General features: G+C 39.9%; 1 protein-coding gene across 4 annotated transcripts in view; it reads right to left on the reverse strand.

Annotated features, from left to right (window-relative positions):
• STEAP3 (STEAP3 metalloreductase) overlaps positions 1-18164 on the reverse strand; it is a 101706-nt gene that overhangs the window by 35092 nt on the left and 48450 nt on the right. Inside the window, exon 5 of one of the 4 annotated variants that reach the window (XM_061183127.1) lies at positions 2657-2735. The exons of the other annotated variants lie outside the window; for them this stretch is intronic. Within the exon in view, the coding sequence (XP_061039110.1) occupies positions 2667-2735 (69 nt within the window). The 3' untranslated portion in view covers positions 2657-2666. Of the gene's footprint in view, positions 1-2656; positions 2736-18164 lie in introns of those variants that run through there. 4 annotated transcript variants of the gene reach the window in all.

Consider the following 18164-nt stretch of genomic DNA (forward strand, 5'->3'; position numbering starts at 1 on the left):
AAATGGATATCTGACCTCTTATCAAAACATATATGATTAGCCATCCTTTCAAATACCTTCTGAAGTGTGTGCACTTGTGGCACAAGGCCCTCAAGGCAGGGGTGGCAGGGAGGGTGGATCCTGGGTGGTGCCGTGTGTGTAGAGGGGACCTGTGATAAGGACTGGGGTGTTCTAATTGCCTAGCTTCTGCCTGGGGGTTGTTGCCTTCATGTAGACCTTCCATGAATGACAAAAGCCATATTTTAAAATGCTAAGTCTGAGTGTCTTTCCCACAACGAGAGTCAGCACCCTCTGTAGGACAAGCTAGGCCATCAGAAGAGAGACCCAGCAGGTCCAAGAGCAGCTAGCATTTAGTGAGTACTACTAGATTTACGCACTTAGTTACCCTGCTAGTAAGTGATGTAGCTGGGGTTTAGAGCCTGCTCACGAGCAGCTATCACACTGTCTTTGTAAGGAAGCCAGGAGGGACTCTAAGGGTAAAAGAGAGGTTCCTTAGACTCACCAGCTGTACTAGAGAAAATTTCCTAATTGTAGCTGGAGTGAATGATATCCTTCTTTGCCTTTCACTGCTTTCTGATACCTCCTCAAGATGAGTCAGCTGAGAACTCCTGGAATTAACATTTCACGAGACGGCCCTCCCCTTCTCTTTCCACTTCCACTGCCCTGATTTGGGCCCTGGTCATTTTTATCTTGACCATAGAGACACTCTCCTGTCTGGTGTCCCTACCTGCAGACTCTTGTGCATCGAGTCCATCTGTCATGTGTGCTACCAGAGTAATCTCTTAAAAATGTAAGTCTGACTATGTCCAAGTCCACACTCTAGTGTGGCGCTGGGGACTTCTTGGTTTAATCTCGTGGCACATCTCTAGAGCCCGCAAGCCACAACTACTGAGCCCGCATGCCACAACTACTGAAACCCATGCACCCAGAGCCCGTGCTCCACAACAAGACAAGCCACTGCAATGAGAAGCCCGCGTACCACAACAAAGAGTAGCCCCCACTCGCCGCAACTAGAGGAAGCCAGCACGCAGCAATGAAGACCCAACACAGCCAAAAATAAATAAATAAATAAATAAATAAATTTATTTAAAAAAAAATAAAAATAAGAAAAAGGGAGACAGGACAGAGCCTATGGGGAAAAAGCCCCATTAAAGCCAATTACTAAGACTTTCCTCCAAAGTCCCCAAAGATGTCTGCACATAGCCACAAAGAATCCATTCTGAGTTGCATGACCCTGATGAGGGTCTTCCTTCATCATATGATTTGTTGCAATAAGAATAAGGAAGGAACTCTGAAGCAGTTAAGGTCACTTTGTACTGAGACTATGGCACTCTATCATGTTAAATCAAACGTCATTTGATAGTTATTGTGTCATTCTTTTCAAATGATTTTATGCCCAGTAGGTGGTTTTATTATATATGTATATATAGGTGAATTGGATTTGACTATTGATTTTTAAGAATTTCATAAGAATATGCAAACAAATGTGTATATCTTATTTAAAGAGACCCAAGAAGGAAATTACAAGAGTACTGATGTTTAGTGAAGACTGTGATGGGTATTTTGGATATGAATAACCTTACTTGATCTTCTCCACAATCCTGGGACAATAATATTAAATCCCTTCCTTACAGAATAAAAAACCAAAGCTCATTAATTTGCTGGAGGTCTCTACAGCCACTAACACATACCACCTATAGATAGTTAAATCTAAATTCATTCATGTGAAATTCTGGGTTAAATTCTTTAGAAAATTGTCAGCCATAAGATTCTGTTGGCAAATACAGTATATTTATTTTTATTTTTTATCCATGTATATGTTTTCTAAATTTAATTTTAAAAAATTTTATACGATTTTTACAGGTCACTTTCCATTTACAGTTATTACAAAACATTGGCTATCTGCCCTGTGTTGTACAATACATCCTTTCCATGTATATGTTTTTAAGTTTCAAACATGAAAAGAAATGCACAGTATAGAAAATGAATGTGGGCTGATGTACGTCAGTATTTCCATATGGTAAAAGCCTGAGAAAAACTGGAGCAGTATTTTTGGGGTGGAGGTAATTTGACAATATATACCTAAATCAATGTTACACAAACCCAATGACCCATTGAGGCCTCTTTGGCGATTCTATGTGACACAGTGACACAATAGTTAAGATCAGAGGCTCTGGGGTCCATATGACTCTGGGAAATTTACTTTGAGCCCCATTTTCCTCATCTGTAAAATTAGGCTAATGGTGCCTACTGCATGGGGTGTCATCAAGATTAAATATCAGATGTCTGTCCAGTGCTTGGCACGGTGCCTCTTAGTGGTATGGCTCGGCAAGCGGTAGGTAGCTCTTGTCATTGGCTGGAGATGCACTCTCCTTCACATCGGTTAGCGAGGTGCACTCTTCTGGCTCTGCAGATTGAGAGGGTATGCAGAAACTGAGGTTGCTGCTGGGTAATTATGGAAGGCTTCTAGGAACTCCAGGAGGGAGCAAAGATGTCACTTAGAGGAGGAGTGAGCATGAAGTCTGAAACCATCTTCATATTATGGGTGAGCAGAAAGGCCAGATTCTACCGAGAAGCCAATACTGGATGTCTCAGTTGTGCTGCCAAATGTCTGTGGTCATTTCACTGTGTAAATAGGGCTTGTATTCTGGACTTCCTGGGACGTCTCAGTTTCCAAGGTTCAGTCCTATTGTCAAAGCCCAATTTCTGAATTTTTGGTTTTGATAATATGGAACCTAGAAGTGGAAAAATCCTCCAATGTCAGTCTTTCAACACTGTAAATTAGATTTGGGACATGGCAAAGAGAAAGGGGAGCAGGTGGGAGGGGTACAGGAAGGACAGAGGGAGGAGAAAGGCAGGACCAGGGCAAACCCTGGGCTGGACACCCAGGAATGTTGGGAGAGTGGGTTGCTGCACTGGGGTCGGGTGAGCACATTACATAAACCAGAGACCGGGAGGGCAGGGTGATGCCAGCAGAGACTGCTGAGTGCTGCCCCTTGTACCCTCCACTTGCCCCTGCTGCCCCTTGGTGCCTCCAGGGGCATCCAGCCTGCAGCCTCGAGGGAGGAGGTCACCAGCATCTCTCTGGAGCCCTGGCCTCCTGCCAAGGGCCCTGTGGAGAGATTTCCCAGGTTGGGAGGTGGGCCTATTAGGGCCTCACTCAACTGTGAATGCCCCGTTAATTATTGGAGACACTCACCTAAGGTGGCCAGCTTTCTACCCCCTCCTGTGCTCATTCACAAAGAGAGAACCTCCGAAGTGGATACTCTTTCCAAGGGACTTGGAAGAATTCTCCCAAGGGCAGGAATGCCATCTCCTACCTCAGCCTTGATGTTTTAAAAGAGTGAAATGAGAGCATTTGTTTTGGTGTTGAACCGATTATGCAGAGCTGCGTGTGGATGTCTCTTAGCACCTTGCCTCCAGGGATGGAGCTCGGCTATCTAAACATCACCTTTAATCCTTTTATGGAGGGAGTCTGTCCAAGGTGCTCGCCCCATCCATCAGGGCCCATTGAGACTGACACTTCACAGGCCTTTGTAACCTGGGCCACACAGAACAGGAGGTTCGGAGGTGCCAAGATCCCAAATCTATTGCTGCCCCTGTAGCCATCCATCTCAGGTGACACTGGTGCTTAAAAGAATAAATACATGGAAATTAAGCCCGCTGTGCCTGCAAAAGAGAAGAGAAGGCAAGTTGGCTGTAGGCTGTCACCTGGCATCACCTACTGAGAAGTGCTGAGTCACCTCAAGACTAAGGATGGAGAGGAGGCTTGATTGACAGTCCCACTGGTGGCACCTTGTACAACGAAGCTTCAGTTCAAAGTGAAAACAGATTCTCTGCATTGGAGCCAACCTACCAGTGTAAAATGTTTTACTCTCAATATGGGGATGTTTGTGATAAATAGATCGACACAGGAATGCCTGCTTTCATTTTTCATTTATATGTTCTCCTCAGGGCACCTCTCACTTTCCATCTTAACGGCCTTTCCAGAACTTTCCAGAGCATATACAGCCTATTCCTGGTGTGTCTGGGGATGATTTCTGGTCATGGCACAGTGAGAAAGTTACTCTTGTTTCACGTCCCCTCCTGGTCGTCTGGTGGAGTGGAGAGGAGGCCTCACTCTGGTGTTGGGATGTCCTTAAGATTTCCCTCGCCTCATTCCCTCCTGTCTGTTTTATATTTTTAAAGATACTAAGGCCACCCCACTAAGCATTTTAGCAGGTAGATATCTAGCTAGACTTTAGTAAACCTATTTTGTTTTTAAGGTTTTCTTTGTTTTAAGATTTTATGGCGGGTAATACTGGTTTTCCATTTACATTAGAGGCGTTTGTTTAGCAGACACTCATATAGCACTTACTCTGTGGAAGGCCTTTTTCAAACACTTTACAAAGAGACAATCCTATGATTCTCACAACTTGATTGTAAACCTCTGTGATAAGAACTGTAATCACCCTCATCTTACAGATGGGGAAACCGAGGAACAAGAGGGTTCAATCAGGTTAGGCAGCGGGGGAAGCAGTGTTGAAACCAGGGCAGCTTGGCTCCAGACTTTGTGTTCGGCTGACTAAGCACTGGACCTCAGACACAGACACTGCACACTGACCCAAAGGATCCCTGGAGCTGCAGATAAAACTTCTTGCAGGTTGATTCTGTACTAGAGATGTCCTGCTGCAGCAGAGGATGTATTTGTAGTAATATGTGTATACATCCACAGATACACGCACATACACATGCACACGTACACGCAGATGCACGCTGCTGCTTTCACTGCTGTTATGTACCAGGAATGGAGCCCCACAGCTTTATCAGCACCATTCTTTCTTTTCTTTTCTCATTGAAGTATAGTTGATTTACAATGTTGTGTTACAAAGACAAACAAAACAAAACAAACAAAAAATACAGTGTTGTGTTAGTTTCTGGTATACAGCAAAGTGATTCAGTTATATATATATACATAGATAGATAGATAGATATACACATATATATGTATATATATATTCTTTTTCAGATTCTTTTCCATTACAGGTTATTACAAGACATTGAATATAGTTCCCTGTGCCATACAGTAGGTCCTTGTTGTTTATTTTATATACAGTAGTGTGTATATGTTAATCCCAAACTCCCAATTTATCCCTCCCCACCCCTTTCCCCTTTGGTAACCATAAGTTTGTTTTCTTTGTGACTCTGTTTCTGTTTTATAAATAAGTTCATTTGTATCGTTTTTTAGATTCCACATATAAGTGATATCATATGATATTTGTCTTTGTCTGACTTACTTCACTTAGTATGATAATCTCTATTATCCATGTTGCTGCAAATGGCAAAATTTCATTCTTTTTTATGGCTGAGTAGTATTCCATTGTATATGTACCACATCTTCTTTATCCCTTCATCTCCTTGTTTTCTTTAACCCGTATTATCCCTTTAAATTTTCACGACAGCCTCTGTGGTGGTTTCCATGCCCACCCCAGGATGAGGAAGCTGAGCCTGGGATATGCTGTGGAACTTGTCCAGGCCACTCTGCCAACAGGAGTGGAGCTGGCCTGGGAGACCAGGCCAGGCCACTTCTGACACCCAGCAAGGTCTCAGCCACGGCATTACACTCTCAGTTACTTGTTAGTGAAAGCTGAGCTCAGTCTTCCTACATTCTCTTTCAAAAAAAGTTGGGTCCGAACATAACTCTTGACCACAAGTCTCAGACTCTGGCATTTAAATAATAAATAACTTAAATCTTAGAGATTGATTTGGCTTTGCCAGCTCTCTATTTCACCAAGTAAACATATTACTTCCCTAAGTAGTAGCAAAATCCAACAATCATTGTTTATCATTGTCAATAAATGATAAAGAATGAAAGGAAATCCTGACACAGAAACATAGGGAGGACATAAGCTCAGAATAATCTGTGTGTGTGTGTGTGCATGCAAGTGCATGTGCATATATGTGTGTGTATGCAAGCATGTATACATATGTGTAGTGTAATTTTAAGACAAAACTGCTTCATGGAAGCAAATTGGCAGTGTTGGGGAACCACTGTCTTGGAGTGCCTCACTGCTCTTTCTGCTGTCTTCTGTTGGCTGCTTAATTAGAAAAAAAATTTTTTTTAATTGAAGTATAGTTGATTTACAATGTTGTGTTAGTTTCAGGTATACAGCAAAGTGATTCGGTTATACATATGTATGTATATCTATTCCTTTTCAGATTCTTTTCCATTAGAGGTTATTACAATATATTAAATATAGTTCCCTATACAGTAGGACCTTGTTGTTTATTTTATATACAGTAGTGTGTATATGTTAATCCCATACTCCCAATTTATCCCTCCCCACCCCTTTCCCCTTTGGTAACCATAAGTTTGTTTTCTATGTCTGTGAGTCTATTTCTGTTTTATAAGTAAGTTCATTTGTATCATTTTTTTAGATTCCACAAATAAGTGATATCATACGATATTTGTCTTTGTCTGACTTACTTCACTCAGTATGATAATCTCTAGGTCCATCCATGTTACTGCAAAAGGCATTATTTCATTCCTTTTTATGGCTGAGTAATATTCCATTGTATATGTATATCACATATTCTTTATCCATTCATCTGTTGATGGACACTTAGGTTGCTTCCATGTCCTGGCTATTGTAAATAGTGCTGCTATGAACATTGGGGTGCATGTATCTTTTCGAATTAGAGTTTTCATCTTTTCCAGATATATTGGCAGCTTAATTTTAAAATGACCTCCTTCAAGTGATGCTAAGAAGGTATCTCCCAGTTATCCAGAAATTGATTGTTCTGAGATTGTCCTGGCTGTTAGTTCTGTAGATTTTTAAAAAGCTGCTTCACACTCAGCACCATCTCCAGTGACGTGATAAGTCCTAGGAAGTTGTGAGCTGCAAGAGGAGAACAGCAGTATCTGTTTTGTTCACTGCACTGTCCTAGAACTTAGCACAGTGCCTGGCATAGAGTAGGTGCACAGGAACCGTTTGTTGAGTAACTGAGTGAATGAACAAATGGTGGATGAAAGGGAGAATTACATTTTTAATTTTTTATTCTTTCTGTGCAGATCTGATAAACACTTCATATAAACATATTTGTAAATTAAGAAACAGTAATGGGAAGTACACTGTTAACCCACTACATAGCTTAGGAAAAAAGCTTGTGGATACCTTCCCATCACTTCCCTCTAAATAAAAACCACCCTGAATTTTGTGTTTCTCATTCCCTTGCTTTTTAAAAGAGTAGTTTAAAAAAATCACATATGTATGTATTCCATCCTAAATCTTATGTTCACCACCCTTACTTCCTTAAAATAGTTTTTCAAATCACATATGTATGTATCCCTAAACAGTGTATTGTTTAGTTTTTGCTTGGTTTCTGAAGTTTATAAAAATGATATCATACAGCTTATTGTTTTTTGCTACTTGCTTTTTCACTCCACATTATGTTTCTAAGTTTCACTGGAGCAATAGGTGGTTTATTTTCATCGCTGAATAATAAATAGGACATCATCCGAATAGTACAATTTATTCATGCAGTCCCCTGTCAATGGAATTTAGGTTGTTTCTAGTTTGGGGCAATTATGAACAATACAGCTATGAACATTCTTAAAAAAATTTTTTAACTGTTAAAATAACATTATACACACATACATATAGCATAAAAAATGAAAAGTTCATGAATTAAAAAGCGAGCCCCTCTAAATACCACATGGCAAGGAGACTTGACTCTGACCGCAAAGCCGGCAGTGCTCACATGCCCTCCTCTTCCAGCCTGACTTTTGTGCTAATCAGCGCTTCACTCTTCTCTGTTGTACTGTCGCCATTCCTAAACACTACAATTTAGCTTTGCTTGTTTTGTTTTTTCTTTCTTCAGATGTCTCTTTTAGATCTCCTTTAATCTGTAGGCCCCCCTTCCATCTCCTCTTCTTCCTCTTGCCATTTTAAAATATTAGGCTATTGTTTTCATTTGTGCATTTCATCTGGCATGCTTTTATTATCTGCTGGGATGTTATTCTGCTCCTTATTTTTTCTTTAAATGACTGCATGGGATTTGACTTCAATCCTTTTCTGTTACTTATGCGTACATAATATTAGATTTCCCTAACTTACAGAAAGGAGGTATAATTTAAGAGTTGTTCTACTTTTACAGCTTTAGAATATTCTCTTCCGTGGTTGTTGTTAAGTATTAAAGAACTATGGCACCTCACTTCCTGAGATCTCCTGACTACTTTTAACAGGATCCACTTTATTTTCCCCCCTTTTCTCTGTTTTCCTGACCTGCTCCCTTTGTATTCTATTCCTGGCAGTCCCTCCTCAGTTGGGATTTGTCCTGATGGGAGCCTGAGCTGGTCAGCTCTGAGTGTTTCTCAGGTCCAGTCTCTACTGGCCCCTTGAGACTCCGCCCTTGTACCACTGCTCTGGGGGTAAGCAGACCCCCTCCCTGCATCCAGTGCCCTTCTACAGTTGGCCTGCTGGATTACTTATTCGAGGTTCTTAGGTCTGTCACATGCTCTGTTGCTTCCTCTGACACAGCTGCTGTGATGTGCAGGTCTTGTAGGTGTGTCTCCACCCAGTCAGGTTTTAGGGTTTGTGGCTTCTGTGTCATTTAGTTTGTAGTAGTGATTGCCTTTGGGTTTTCAGTTTTGCCAATCCTGGCTGCTCTGTGTATCCTTATGGAGAATTTGAAGAGATTAAACAGTTACACTACCAAGGTTACTGCCTTCCCAGAATCCCCATGAATATTTTTATAGTTTATTGTTGTATACCTATAAGAATTTTTCTGAGTATACTTATGGGAGAAATTACAGGTTCTTAGGGCAAATATTTGATATTACAAGGTAATTGTAAATTGTTTTCTAACGATGTATCAATTTATGCTGTCACTGTCGGAATACAAAAGTCCCTATTGATCCACATGCTTGCCAATACTTGGTATTGTCAGACTTCTTGATTTTCCATATCTGCTAGATGGAAACGGCTCATCTTCATTTGCATTTCCCTGAATCATAATGAGGTTAGACATCTTTTCATATGTTTATTTATCCTGCATTCATTCTTTTCAATGAATTGCCTTTCATGTCTTTTGTCCAGTTTTCTTTTGGGTAGTCATGTTTTTAAATTAATTTTAGTTCTTAGAGAATATACTTTTCTCTGTTTTTATTTCACATATTTATGGTGCCTTTTTGATAAGAGTTCTTGATATTTTACTCAGGTAAAATTCATATAATATAAAATTCACCATTTTAACATGTGCAATGCAGTGACTTTAAAAATTTTACTATAGTTGAATATATCACTATTTTCTATTATGCTTAGTGCCTTTTGTGTCTTGTTAAAGAATCTTTCTCTGCCCCTTTGTCATAAAGATGTTCTGTACTTTCTCCTTTGAAACTTGAGTCTTTATCTGGAATTGTTTTTAGTAAGTAGTGTGAGGTGGGATTCGATTTTTCCCTATATGTGTAACCAATTATCCCAGCACCATTTATTGATAATTACCTTCTTTTTTCCAGTAACTTGTGATGCTACTCTGTCATACCATATTTCACTGACTCTAAGAAGCTATCCATGTAAGATGTAACATTATTTTGGTGCAGCTAAAAAAGAAAAATTGCTGTCAATTAAAAGATGACATAATGCTTTCCTATCACTTAACATGGTCTATTTTATACTTTTTTGAAAAGCATTTTTATCATCTATCACTCTTTTGAATCCACATAAGGAAAATATATGTGAATTAAATTGGTTAAAGTAGTCCTAAAATTTATTCACATTTACTTCTGAATCACTTTCTTTTAATTGGGACATAATTCACACACCATAAAATTTACCCCTTAAAGGGTACAATCCAGTGGTCTTTCAGCACATCACAAGGTTGTATGACCATCACTAACATCCAATTCTAGAACATTTTCATCACCCTGAAAAGAAACCTTGTACCTATTTGCAGTCATTCCCCATTCCCACTCCCTTCAGCCTAGATTTCCATTCTGGACACATAATATAAACGGAATCATGTGATATGTGGCATTTTGTGTCTGGCTTCTTTCACTCAGTATAATGTTTTTTAAGGTTCATCCATGTTGTAGCATGTATCAGTACTTCATTCTTTCTTTTTTTTTTTTTAAATTTATTTTATTTATTTATTTATTTTTGGCTGCGTTGGGTCTTCGTTGCTGCGTGCGGGCTTTCTCTAGTTGCGGCGAGCAGGGCCTACTCTTCGTTGGGGTGCGCAGGCTTCTCATTGCAATGGCTTCTCTTGTTGGGGAGCACGGGCTCTAGGCACGTGGGCTTCAGTAGTTGTGGCTCGCAGGCTCTAGAGCGCAGGCTCAGTAGTTGTGGCACACAGGCTTAGTTGCTCCACAGCATGTGGGATCTTCCCGGACCAGGGCTCGAACCCGTGTCCCCTGCATTGGCAGGTGGATTCTTAACCACTGCGCCACCAGGGAAGCCCACTTCATTCTTTCTTATGGTTGAATAATATTCCATTGTATGGTTATACCACATTTTTGTTTATTTAGTCCATTTGATGGACATTTTGGGTGATTTCCACTTTTTTGCTATTATAATGCTGCTATGAGCATTCATATACAAATTTTTGTATAAACATGTGTTTTCAATTTTGAGGGGTGTATACCTAGGAGTGGAATTGCTGGGTCATATGGTAACTCTGTGTTTAACTTTTTGAAGTATTGCCAAACCGTTTTCTAGATGTCTAGGTCTTTTGCCTATTTAGATCCAAAAAATTGGGTTGTCTTTTTATTGGTGAGTCGTAAGAGCTCTTTATAGGGGACTTCCCTCGTGGTCCAGTGGGTAAGACACCACACTCTCAGTGCAGGGGCCTGGGTTCGATCCCTGGTCGGGGAACTAGATCCCGCATGCATGCCTCAACTAAGAGTTCGCATGCCGCAACTAAGAGTCCGCAAGCTGCAACTAAGAAACCTGTATGCCACAACTATAGATCCCGTGTGCTGCAACTAAGACCCAGGGCAGACAAAATAAATATAAATAAATAAGTATTAAAAAAAAAAAAGAGTTCTTTATATATTCTGGATATAAGTTCCACATCAGATAAATTATTTGCAAATATTATCGCCCATACTGTGGATTGTTTTTTCACTTCTTGGTGATGTCCTTTGAAGTACAGAAGTTTTTAATTTCAATTCATCTATTGTCCTGTGTTGCTGTGCTTTACATGCCATATCAAAGACCATATCTTCATGGTCATGAAGACTCACATGTATGTTTTGTTCTAAGAGTTTTATCGTTTAGCTCTTTTCTTTAGGTTTTTGATCCGTTTGAGTTAATTTTTATCTATGATGTGAGGTAAAGGTCTAATTTCTTTCTTTTGTGTGTGACTATCCAGTTGTCCCAGCACCATTTGTTGAAAAGACTATTCTTTCACCATTCAATAGGCACCCTTATTTCAAATCAATTGACCATAGGTGTATGGGTTTATTTCTGGATTCTAAATTCTATTTCACTGATCTATATGTCTATCTTTATGCCAGTCTTGTTTACTGTAGCTTTGTAGTAAGTTTTTGAAAGTCCTCCGACTTTGTTCTTTTCAAAATTGTTTTGGCTATTCTGTGCTCTTTGCATTTGCATATGAATTTTAGGATCTGCTTGTCAATTTCTGAGCTGGATGGAACTTTGATAGGGATTGCATTGAATCTGTAGATCAATTTGGGGAATATTGTCATCTTAAAAACGTTAAGTCTTCTAATCCATGAAGATGGGGTGTCTTTCTGCTTACTTAGGTCTTCTTTAATTTCTTTCAATAATGTTTTATAGTTTTCAGTGTACTTAAGTGTACTCACACCTTTTCGCTAAATTTATTCTTAAGTATTTTAGTCTTTTTGGTGGTATTATTAATGAAATTGTTTAATTTTTGTATTGTTCATTGCTAGGACATGGAAGTACAACTGATTTTCACATATTGATCTTATATCCTGTAACTTTGCTGAATTCATTTATTAGCTCTAATTTTTTAGTGGATTCCTTAGGATTTCCTATATACAAGATCATGTCATCTGTAAAAAGAGGTAGTTTTACTTCTTCCTTTCTAATCTGGATGCCTTCTATTTCTCGTCTTGCCTAATTGCCCTGGAGAGAACTCCAATACAAGGTTGGTAAGAGTGAACATCCTTGTTTTCTTTTCTTTTCTTTTTTTTTATAAAGGATTTTTTTTTTCCCCAAAGGAATTCCTTTATTTTTATTATTTATTTATTTATTTATTTATGGCTGTGTTGGGTCTTCATTTCTGTGCAAGGGCTTTCTCTAGTTGCGGCAAGCGGGGGCCACTCTTCATCGTGGTGCGCGGGCCTCTCACTATCGTGGCCTCTCTTGTTGCGGAGCACAAGCTCCAGACGCGCAGGCTCAGTAGTTGTGGCTCACGGGCCTAGTTGCTCCGCGGCATGTGGGATCTTCCCAGACCAGGGCTCGAACCCATGTCCCCTGCATTGGCAGGCAGATTCTCAACCACTGCGCCACCAGGGAAGCCCAACATCCTTGTTTTCTTCCTAATCTTAGGAGAAAATCAAGTAGTCTTTCATCACTGTGTTAGCTATGGGTTTTTCATAGATTCCCTCTAACAGGTTGAGGAAGTTCCCTTCTATTCCTAATCAGTTGTGTGTTTTTATCATGAAAGGATGTTGGGTTTTGTCATATGCTTTTTCTTTTTTTTATATCTAGTGAGATAATTATGTGATCTTTGTCCTTTATTAATATGGTGTATTACACTGCTTTTCCACTTGGTCATGATCTATAACTCTTTTTTATATGTTACTGGATTCAATTTTCTAGTATTTTATTGAGGATTTTTTTGTGTCTACATTCATAGAAAGGATACTGGTCTGTAGTTTTCTTGTGATATCTTTGTATGGTTTTGGTATCATGGTCATACTGGCTTCACAGAATGTGTTGGGAAATATCTAAGTTTGCTAGAGCTGCTGTAACGAAGTACTACCAACTGGGTGGCTTAAACAATAGAAATTTATTGTCTTATAATTCTGGAGGTAGAAGTCCAAAATCAAGGTGGCAGCAGTGTTGGTTCCTTCTGAGGGCTCTGAGGGATGGGTCTATACTAGGCCTATTCCTTGGCTTGTAGATGACCATCTTCTCCCTATGCCTCTTCATATTATCTTCCTCCTATGTGTATAGCTGTGTCCAAATTTCCCCTTTGTATAAGGACACAATGATATGTTACATACAACTATAATATGTAATCCACACATATTGGATTAGGGCCCACCCTAATGACCTCACTTTAACTTATTACCTCTGTAAAGACACTATATCCTAATAAGGTCATATTCTGAGGTCCTGGGGGCTTAGAAATTCAACATGTGAATTTTGGGGGGACACAGTTCAACCCATAATAGGAAGTGTTCACATATTTTTTATATCTGGGAAGAGTTTGTGAAGGATTATTGTTAATTTTCTTTAAACATTAGGTAGAATCCACTAATGAAGCCTCCTTGTCAGGGGCGTTTTTTAAAAAAAAAAATTCTTATTTATTTATTTGGCTGCGTCAGGTCTTAGTTGTGGCATGCAGGATCTTTTGTTGCGGCATGCGGGCTCTTCATTGCGGTGCGCGGGCTTCTCTCCAGTTGTGGCGTGCAGGCTCCAGAGTGCGTGGGCTCAGTAGTTTCAGTGCGTGGGCTCTCTAGTTGTGGCGCAGGCTGTAGAGAATATGGGCTTAGTTGCCCCGCGGCATGTGGGATCTTAGTTCCCCGACCAGGGATCGAATCTGCGTCCCTTGCATTGGAAGGTGGATTCTTTTTTTTTTTTTTTAATTATTTATTTATTTATTTATTTATTTATGGCTGTGTTGGGTCTTCGTTTCTGTGCGAGGGCTTTCTATAGTTGCGGCAAGTGGGGGACACTCTTCATCGCGGTGCGCGGGCCTCTCACTATCGCGGCCTCTCTTGTTGCGGAGCACAGGCTCCAGACGCGCAGGCTCAGCAATTGCGGCTCACGGGCCTAGTCGCTCTGCGGCATGTGGGATCTTCCCAGAGCATGGCTCGAACCCGTGTCCCCTGCATTGGCAGGCAGATTCTCAACCACTGCGCCACCAGGGAAGCCCCCGGAAGGCGGATTCTTAACCACTGGAACACCAGGGAAGTTCCAGGGGCTTTTTTTTTTTTTGTAGGAAGTTGTTTTGATTACTAATTCAATCTTTTTACTTGTTACAGGTCTGTTCAGATTTTGTTTCTTCTTGACTCGGTGTCAGTAGTTCGTGACTTTCTAGGAATTTGTCCTAGAAGGCTATCTAATTTGTTGGCATACAGTTGCTCATTGTATTCCCTTATAATTTGTTTTATTTCTGTAAGATCAGTAGTAATGTCCCTGCTTTCATTTGTGATTTTAATAATTTAAGGCTTCTGTGGGTTTTTTTTTGATCAGTCTATGTTTGTCATTTTTTTTTTTTTTTTTAAACCTTGACTAAGGTAGTCTTTTTTTTTTTTTTTTAAATTAATTAATTTATTTATTTATGGCTGTGCTGGGTCTTCGTTTCTGTGCGAGGGCTTTCTCTAGTTGTGGCAAGCGGGGGCCACTCTTCATCGTGGTGCGTGGGCCTCTCACTATCATAGCCTCTCTTGTTGCGGAGCACAGGCTCCAGACACGCAGGCTCAGTAATTGTGGCTCACGGGCCCAGTTGCTCTGCGGCATGTGGGATCCTCCCAGACCAGGCCTTGAACCCGTGTCCCCTGCATTGGCAGGCAGATTCCCAACCACTGCGCCACCAGGGAAGCCCTGTTTGTCAATTTTGTTGATCTTTTCAAAGAGCCAATTTTTTGGTTTTGTGGATTCTATTGTTTTTTCTATTCTCTATTTCATTTATTTCCACTCTAGTCTTTATTTTTCCTTCCTTATGCTTTTTTGGAGTTTTGTTTGCTCTTGCTTTTCTAGTTTATTCTGATTATTGATTTGAGATCTTCTTTTTAAATATGAATATTTACAGCTATAATTTTCCTCTAAGCACTGCTTTAGCTATATCCTATAAGCTTTGGTATGTTATGTTTCTATTTTCATTCATCTCAAAATATTTTCTAATTTCCTGTGTTATTTTCTTTGACTCATTGATATGTTGTTTAATTTCCAGATATTTGTGAATTCCCAAAATATATTTTTGTTATTGATTTCTAATTTCTTTCCATTGTGGTTGGAGAGCATACTTTGTATAATTTTAGTCTTTTAGAATCTATTGGAACTGGTTTTATAGTCTAATGTATAGTCTGTCCTGGAGAATATTCCCTGGGTACTTGAGAAGAAGGTGTACCCTGCTGTTGTTGGAGTGTTCTGTAGATATGTGTTAAGTCTAGTTGGTTTATAGTGTTCAAATCTTGGATTTTCTTATTGCTCTTTTGTCAAGTTTTCTATGGGCTATTGAAGTCTCCAACTATTATTTTTGAATTGTCTAGTTTTCTCTTCAATTCTGACAGTTTTTACTTCATGTATTTGAGGGGTTGTTAGGTGCATATATGTTTATAACTGTTATATATTTTCGATATATTGACTCTTTTATTGTTTTAAAATGTTGTCTCCATTAACTAATTTTGTCTTAAATCTACTTGTCTTTTTTCAGAGAGTCATGCTAGTTAACGTTTGGTTACTGTTTGCATAGAATATCTTTTTCTATCCTTTTACTTTCAACCTATCTGTGATTTTGAATCTAAAGTATTTCTCTTGCAGCCAACAGATAGTTGGGTCATGTAAAGAAAATCCATTCTGCCTTTTAATTGGAGTGTTCAGTCTTTTTACATATAATGTAATTATTGATGAGGTAGGATTTATGTCTCCATCTGGCCATTTGTTTTCTATATATCTTCTTTTTTGTGCCTCAATTTCGGCATTATTTCTTTGTTTTGTGTTAAATAGACCTTTTCTAGTGTACCATTTTAATTCCCTTGTCATTTCTTTTACTATGTATTATTTTCTTACTGGTTGTTTTTAGAACTGTGATTAACATATTAACTTATAACAATTTAGTTTGGGTTAATACCAACTTAATTTCAGTATTATACAAAACTTTGCCCCTATATGCTCCTTTCCATCCCCCCTCCTTTGTGCTGTTATTGTTGTTTAAATCACATCATTATACACTGTGTGCCCATCAACTCAGATGATAATTATTGCTTTACACGTTGTCTTTTAAATAAGATGGGAGAAAATTACAAATAAAAAATACATTTATATATTTACCTCTGTAGTTACCTTTATTGGTGTTCTTTATTTTTCATCTGGGTTTGAGTTACTATCTAGTGTCCTTTCAGTTCAGCCTGAAAAACTTTAGTATATCTTGTAGGGCTGGTCAGCTAGTGATGAATTATCTCAGTTTTTTTTTTTTTTATAAAGCTGTTATTATTTTTTTATATACATAATTTTTGCTTGTGGCCTTTTTTCAAGTTTATTTATTTATTTTTGGCTGTGTCGGGTCTTCATTTCTGTGCGAGGGCTTTCTCTAGTTGTGGCAAGCGGGGGCCACTCTTCATCGCGGTGCACGGGCCTCTCACTATCGCGGCCTCTCTTGTTGCGGAGCACAGGCCGCAGACGCGCAGGCTCAGTAGTTGTGGCTCACGGGCCTAGCTGCTCTGCGGCATGTGGGATCTTCCCAGACCAGGGCTTGAACCCGTGTCCCCTGCATTGGCAGGCAGATTCTCAACCACTGCGCCACCAGGGAAGCCCTATCTCAGTTTTTATTACCTGTGAATGTCTTCTTTTTTCCTTCATATTTGAACATATTTATAATGGGTATTTTGAGGTCTTTTCTGTAAAATCTGATATCCAGTTGTTTCCAGAGGCAGCTTTTGTTGCTTTTTTCCCATGGTGTATGGGTTACATTTTCCTGTTTCTTGCATGCCTCATCATTTTTTGTTGGAAACGGGACATTTTAGATAATATATTGTAGCAACTCTGGGTTCTGGTCTCCCCCTTTCCCCCACCAAGATTTATTATTTTTGTTTGTTTTTTAGTGACTGGATTATTTTAGTAACGTTTATTTTCTCCCTCCCATAAAGTGTGAAGCTTCTGACGTTGCTCCTCAGGCAGTGAAACCGAGCAGGACCCTGCAGGGCTCCTGGGCACAGAAGCCTTTCTGTGTCCCCCATTCCTTGTTTGTAGGGAACAGCCTCCAGCCTCCATGACCTTCCCTGAGTCCCAAAGGGCAGATTCAAACAGTTGCTAATCAGGGAAGGGAGGGGATGCAGAGACAAGGGAGGAACAGACAAGAAACAATAGTGCAGCCTTGGGGCAGGGTCCTCAAGAGATACACATAGCAATATCTTTATAGAACTGAAACCCCCAACAAATGGAAGATGTCAGCATTCTTCATTCCAGAGAAGACCACCTGAGGCCAGATTAAAGGAACCAGAGAAGCTCATCAAGAGATTACCTGAGACCAGATTAAAGGAGGGCAGGCCCTGCACACACCCTAATCTTGTCAGGAACCCCACCCTTGAACTATTTCTGTAACACTCCTCACCAAATCCTCCCAGGTTGGGACACACAGTTTTCGAGGGCAGGAGCCTGCTGTGTCCCCCTTTGCCTGGCAAAGTAATAAAGCTATTCTTTTCTACGTCACCCCAAACTCTGTCTCCAAGATTCAATTAGGCACTGGTGCACAGAGGCCGAGTTTTCGGCATCAGGAGGCCCAATTTGGATATTCCCGCAGTCACCTTGGGATGATAGTGGTATTGGTAGGGTTCTCCTTCTCTCTTTCCCTGACCACACCCAGTTGTTAAACCCCACTAATTGCTAGCTTATTGATCTGTTGTTTCCAATAATGCCCCAGGGCATAAATGTTCTACAAACGAATCCAATCAAAGTGTGGCTCCTTTGAAAGAATAGTTCCTGAGGTCTGTGTTTGATATTTGTTCTGACTCCAAGAGGGTTCCTCCCAGCAGTCTTATTCCATAGTCCTCTCATAAACTAGCCACCCTACAGTCTAGGTTGTGTTTTCTTTTTCTTTTTTTAAAAATATTTATTTATTTATTTGGCTGTACCAGCTCTTAGTTGTGGCATGCGGGATCTTTTTTTTTTTAGTTGTGGTATGCAGGATCTTTTTTTTTTTTCATTGTGGCATGCGAGCTCTTTAGTTGCGGCATGTGGGATCTTTTTAGTTGCGGCATGTGGGGTCTAGTTCCCTGACCAGGGATCGAACCCAGGCCCCCTGCATTG

This window comes from Eubalaena glacialis, chromosome 1, assembly GCF_028564815.1.
Source record: "Eubalaena glacialis isolate mEubGla1 chromosome 1, mEubGla1.1.hap2.+ XY, whole genome shotgun sequence".
Classification (NCBI taxonomy): Eukaryota; Metazoa; Chordata; class Mammalia; order Artiodactyla; family Balaenidae; genus Eubalaena; species Eubalaena glacialis.